The sequence below is a fragment of the Montipora foliosa genome, chromosome 7 (assembly GCF_036669935.1).
Source record: "Montipora foliosa isolate CH-2021 chromosome 7, ASM3666993v2, whole genome shotgun sequence".
Classification (NCBI taxonomy): domain Eukaryota; kingdom Metazoa; phylum Cnidaria; class Anthozoa; order Scleractinia; family Acroporidae; genus Montipora; species Montipora foliosa.
Window position 1 is genome coordinate 42,565,671 of NC_090875.1, and position 6,849 is coordinate 42,572,519.

Below are 6,849 nucleotides of genomic sequence, written 5' to 3' on the forward strand. Positions count from 1 at the left end.
AATACCAGGTGCCATAACTATATCTTCTAGATACGTCGAAAATTCCACAAAAAACACACTTGATGAAATTGGATGGTCAATGGAGTAAGGTGGACGATACACAGATACAACTTTAATAACATATTGATGAACACGAACTGTCCATTCAGAAAACTCAAAAGATTGTTTCTCGTTGCCGTCAGACATTTTAACATTTAATGAATCTTTAAACATGATGCCGGTGCCCCCACCACGTCTCCCTGATAAACGAGGAAAGTTCCTGAATTCGTAGCCAGTTGGTGACAAGCCCGCAATGCTTACAGTGTCACAGTCTTTTAGCCAGGTTTCGGTAAACACACAGATGTCGATGCTTTCGTTTACTATATGATCGGTGACAGCCGGAACTTTATTTTTCAGTGATCGTGCACTAGAACAGGCGAAGAAGAGACCGCTTTTCTGATTTGAAACATTTAATTTATGCTTACTTGGTTGGTTATGTTCCGCTTCATTAGTTGACAAAGCCGAAGCGATTTGAATAAGGTTGTTTGTGTTCGCTGTCTTCTGTGAACCATAACATGTAAATTTCGAGCGGGAAGATTTAAATCTTCCACCGACAAAAGAAGATATTGTAGTAGCGGGCAGGCGGTGATTTGATCGCCAAGATGACTTCTTTACTCCTCCTCGAGTGCCACGGGTTCTTTTTAATAGACCATTCTCTTTTAAAGCGCTCCATGTTGATTCTGTAAGCGGTATGAGCTTTCTGGGTTGATGACAATAGCTGCCACATTGATTACTAAGCGTGGTCGAACATTTCCACCAAAATTGTAGTGAGCAGAGCGTTTCCCTGGAATAAGTGATCTTGTATATGGCCATCAGTATTTTAGGAACAATTCAAAGTAAATAGAAAATAGCTAAACTTTGAAATTAAGAGTTAAAATAAAAATATCCTTGAGAGCGCAGTCGAACGCAGCTTGTTACAACGAATGTCTTATAAATTCTTTTGTTACTTTCCTTCAGCACTCGCAAACATATATCAGTCGGGATACTATTGGATATTGAAGTGGAGCCTGATAAGGAAAACAATATTTATGAAGAATCAGACGACCGAGATGGCGAGGAATCGAATATTGGTTGGAGACCTAATGAGGAAAACGATATTTATGAAGAGTCAGACGACCGAGATGACGGACAATCGAATACTGGTTGGAGACGTGATAAGGAAAACGATATTTATAAAGAGTGAGACGACTGAGGTGGCGAGGAATCGAATACTGGTCGGAGACCTGATAAGGAAAACGATATTTATGAAGAGTCAGACGACCGAGATGGCGAGGAATCAAATACTAGTCAGAGACCTAATGAGAAAAACGAACTTTATGAAGAGTCAGACGACCGAAATGACAAGGAATCGAATACTGGTTGGAGACCTGATAAGGAAAGCGATATTTATGAAGAGTCAGACGACTGAGATGACAGGAAATCGAATACTGGCTGGAGATATGATAAGGAAAGCGATATTTATGAAAAGTCAGATGACCAAAATGACAGGGAATCAAATACTGGTTGGAGACCTTATAAGGAAAACGATATTTATGAAGAGTCAGACGACTGAGATGGCGAGGAATCAAACACTAGTCGAAGACCTAATGAGGAAAACGATATTTATGAAGGGTCAGACAACCGAGATGGCAAGGAATCAAATACTAGTGGGAGACATGATAAGGAAAACGATATTTATGAAGAGTCAGACGACCGAGATGTCAGGAAATCAAACACTGGTTGGAGACCTAATAAGGAAAGCGATATTTATGAAGAGTCAGACGACCGAGATGGCGAGGAATCGAATACTGGTCGCAGACCTGATGAGGAAAACGATATTTATGAAGAATCAGACAACCGAGATGACAGGGAATCGAATACTGGTTGGAGACCTGATAAGGAAAACGAATTTTATGAAGAGTCAGACGACCGAGATGACAGGAAATCGAACACTGGTTGGAGACCTGATGAGGAAAACGATATTTATGAAGAGTCAGACGACCGAAATGACAGGGAATCAAATACTGGTTGGAGACCTGATAAGAAAAAACGATATTTATGAAGAGTCAGACGAATGAGATGGCGAGGAATCGAATACTGGTCGGAGACCTGATGAGGAAAACGATATTTATGAAGAGTCAGACGACCGAGATGAAGAGGAATCGAATAGTGGTTGGAGACCTGACAAGGAAAACGATATTTATGAAGAGTCAGACAACTGAGATGACAGGAAATCGAACACTGGTTGGAGACCTGATAAGGAAAACGATATTTATGAAGAGTCAGACGACCCAAATGACAGGGAATCAAATACTGGTTGGAAACGTGGTAAGGAAAACGATAGTTATAAAGAGTCAGACGACCGACATGACAGGAAATCGAACACTGGTTGGAGACCTCATGAAGAAAACGATATTTATAAACAGTCAGACGACCGAGATGACAGGAAATCGAATACTGGTCGGAGATCGGATAAGGAAAGCGATATTTATGAAGAGTCAGACGACCGAGATGACAAGGAATCGAATACTGCTTGGAGACCTGACGAGGAAAACGATATTTATGAAAAGTCAGATGACCAAAATGACAGGGAATCGAATACTGGTTGGAGACCTGATAAGGAAAAAAAATTTTATGAAGAGTCAGACGACCGAGATGACAGGAAATCGAACACTGGTTGGAAACGTAATAAGGAAAAAAATATTTGTGAGGAGTCAGACGAGCGAAATGACAGGGAATCGAACACTAGTTGGAGACCTGATAAGGAAAGCGATATTTATAAAGAGTCAGACGACCGAGAAGGCGAGGAATCAAATACTGGTTGGAGACCTGATAAGGAAAAAAATATTTATGAAGAGTCAGACGACCGAGATGACAGGAATCGAACACTGGTTCGAGACCTGATAAGGAAAAAAATATTTATGAAGAGTCAGACGACCGAGATGACAGGGAATCGAATACTGGTTGGAGACCTAATAAGGATAACGATATTTAAGAAGAGTCAGACGACCGAAATGACAAGGAATCGAATACTGGTTGGAGATATGATAAGGAAAGCGATATTTATGAAGAGTCAGACGACTGAGATGACAGGAAATCGAATACTGGTTTGAGATATGATAAGGAAAGCGATATTTATGAAGAGTCAGATGACCGAAGTGACAGGGAATCGAATACTGCCTGGAGACCTGATGAGGAAAACGATATTTATGAAAAGTCAGACGACTGAGATGGCGAGGAATCAAATACTAGTCGGAGACGTAACGAGGAAAACGATATTTATGAAGAGTCAGACGACCGAGATAGCAAGGAATCAAATACTAGCCGAAGACGTGATAAGGAAAACGATATTTATGAAGAGTCAGACGACCGAGATGTCAGGAAATCAAACACTGGTTGGAGACCTAATAAGGAAAGCGATTCTTATGAAGAGTCAGATGACCGAGATGGCGAGGAATCGAATACTGGTCGCAGACCTGATGAAGAAAACGATATTTATGAAGAGTCAGACGACCGATATGACAGGGAATCGAATACTGGCTGGAGACCTGATGAGGAAAACGATATTTATGAAGAGTCAGACGACCAAAATGACAGGGAATCAAATACTGGTTGGAGACCTGATAAGAAAAAACGATATTTATGAAGAGTCAGACGACTGAGATGGCGAGGAATCGAATACTGGTCGGAGACCTGATAAGGAAAACGATATTTATGAAGAGTCAGACGACCGAGATGAAGAGGAATCGAATAGTGGTTGGAGACCTGACAAGGAAAACGATCTTTATGAAGAGTCAGACAACTGAGATGACAGGAAATCGAACACTGGTTGGAGACCTAATAAGGAAAACGATATTTATTTAGAGTCCGACGACCAAAATGACAGGGAATCGAATACTGGTTGGAAAGCTGGTAAGGAAAACGATAGTTATGAAAAGTCAGACTACCGAGATGACAGGAAATCGAACACTGGTTGGAGACCTGATGAGGAAAGCGATATTTATGAATAGTCAGACGACCGAGATGACAGGAAATCGAACACTGGTTGGAGACCTGATGAAGAAAACGATTTTTATGAACAGTCAGACGACCGAGATGACAGGAAATCGAACACTGGTTGGAGACCTTATAAGAAAAATGATATTTATGAAGAGTCAGATGACCGAAATGACAGGAAATCGAATACTGGTTGGAGACCTAATAAAAAAAATATATTTATGAAGAGTCATACGACCGAGATGACAGGAAATCGAACACTGGTTGGAGAACTGATAAGGAAAGCGATATTTATGAAGAGTCAGTCGACCAAGAAGGCGAGGAATAAAATACTGGTCGGAGACCCGATAAGGAAAGCGATATTTATGAAGAGTCAGACGACCGAGATGACAAGGAATCGAATACTGGTTGGAGACCTGACAAGGAAAACGATATTTATGAAGAGTCAGATGACCGAAATGACAGGGAATCAAATATTGGTTGGAGACCTGATAAGGAAAAAAATATTTATGAAGAGTCATACGACCGAGATGACTGGAAATCGAACACTGGTTGGAGGCCTAAGAAGGAAAAAAATATTTGTGAAGAGTCAGACGACTGAAATGACAGGGAATCGAACACTAGTTGGAGACCTGATAAGGAAAGCGATATTTATGAAGAGTCAGTCGACCAAGAAGGCGAGGAATAAAATACTGGTCGGAGACCCGATAAGGAAAGCGATATTTATGAAGAGTCAGACGACCGAGATGACAAGGAATCGAATACTGGTTGGAGACCTGACAAGGAAAACGATATTTATGAAGAGTCAGATGACCGAAATGACAGGGAATCAAATATTGGTTGGAGACCTGATAAGGAAAAAAATATTTATGAAGAGTCATACGACCGAGATGACAGGAATTCGAACACTGGTTGGAGGCCTAAGAAGGAAAAAAATATTTGTGAAGAGTCAGACGACTGAAATGACAGGGAATCGAACACTAGTTGGAGACCTGATAAGGAAAGCGATATTTATGAAGAGTCAGACAACCGAGAAGGCGAAGAATCAAATACTGGTTGGAGACCTGATAAGGAAAAAAATATTTATGAAGAGTCATACGACCGAGATGACAGGAAATCGAACACTGGTTGGAGGCCTAAGAAGGAAAAAAATATTTGTGAAGAGTCAGACGACTGAAATGACAGGGAATCGAACACTAGTTGGAGACCTGATAAGGAAAGCGATATTTATGAAGAGTCAGTCGACCAAGAAGGCGAGGAATAAAATACTGGTCGGAGACCCGATAAGGAAAGCGATATTTATGAAGAGTCACACGACCGAGATGACAAGGAATCGAATACTGGTTGGAGACCTGACAAGGAAAACGATATTTATGAAGAGTCAGATGACCGAAATGACAGGGAATCAAATATTGGTTGGAGACCTGATAAGGAAAAAAATATTTATGAAGAGTCATACGACCGAGTTGATAGGAAATCGAACACTGGTTGGAGGCCTAAGAAGGAAAAAAATATTTGTGAAGAGTCAGACGACTGAAATGACAGGGAATCGAACACTAGTTGGAGACCTGATAAGGAAAGCGATATTTATGAAGAGTCAGACGACCAAGAAGGCGAGGAATCAAATACTGGTTGGAGACCTGATAAGGAAAAAAATATTTATGAAGAGTCAGACGACCGAGATGACAGGAAATCGAACACTGGTTGGAGACCTGATAAGGAAAAAAATTGTTATGAAGAGTCAGACGACCCAGATGACAGGGAATTGAGTAGTGGTTGGAGACCTGATAAGGACAACGATATTTATGAAGAGTCAAACGACCGAGATGACAGGGAATGGAATACTGTTCGGGGAGATAATAAGGATAACGATATATATGAAGAGTCAGACGACCGAGATGACAGGGAATCGAATACTGGTCGGAGACCTGATGAGGAAAACGACATTTATGAAGAGTCAGACGACCGAAATGACAAGGAATCGAATACTGGTTGGAAACCTGATAAGGAAAGCGATATTTTTGAAGAGTCAGACGACCGAGATGACAGGGAATCGAACACTGGTTGGAGACCTGATAAGAAAAAAAAATATTTATGAAGAGTCAGATGACCGCAATGGCGAGGAATCAAATACTAGTCGCAGACCTGATAAGGAAAGCGATATTTATGAAGAGACAGACGACTGAGATGACAGGAAATCGAACACTGGTTGGAGACATGATAAGGAAAGCGATATTTATGAAGAGTCAGATGACCGCAATGGCGAGGAATCAAATACTAGTCGCAGACCTGATAAGGAAAGCGATATTTATGAAGAGTCAGACGACCGAGATGACAGGAAATCCATTACTGGCTGGAGACCTGATAGGGAAAAAAATATTTATGAAGAGTCAGACGACCGAGATGACAGGAAATCGAACACTGGTTGGAGACCTGATAAGGAAAAAAATTAGTATGAAGAGTCAGACGACCCAGATGACAGGGAATTGAGTACTGGTTGGAGACCTGATAAGGACAACGATATTTATGAAGAGTCAAACGACCGAGATGACAGGGAATGGAATACTGTTCGGGGAGATAATAAGGATAACGATATTTATGAAGAGTCAGACGACCGAGATGACAGGGAATCGAATACTGGTCGGAGACCTGATGAGGAAAACGACATTTATGAAGAGTCAGACGACCGAAATGACAAGGAATCGAATACTGGTTGGAAACCTGATAAGGAAAGCGATATTTATGAAGAGTCAGACGACTGAGATGACAGGAAATCGAACACTGGTTGGAGACATGATAAGGAAAGCGATATTTATAAAGAGTCAGATGACCGCA

At 41.1% G+C, this 6,849-nt stretch overlaps 1 protein-coding gene across 1 annotated transcript; it reads left to right on the forward strand.

Moving 5' to 3' along the window:
• The first annotated feature begins 3,134 nt into the window (after positions 1-3,134).
• On the forward strand, positions 3,135-3,680 carry LOC138010276 (uncharacterized). The gene has a single exon (XM_068857208.1). It carries the CDS (start codon positions 3,135-3,137, stop codon positions 3,678-3,680), a length of 546 nt encoding a protein of 181 aa, XP_068713309.1.
• The last annotated feature ends 3,169 nt before the right edge of the window (positions 3,681-6,849 follow it).

Excerpts from the sequence above, each read along its gene's own strand:
- LOC138010276 (XM_068857208.1), top strand. The coding sequence starts at position 3,135 with ATGATAAGGAAAGCGATATTTATGAAGAGTCAGATGACCGAAGTGACA.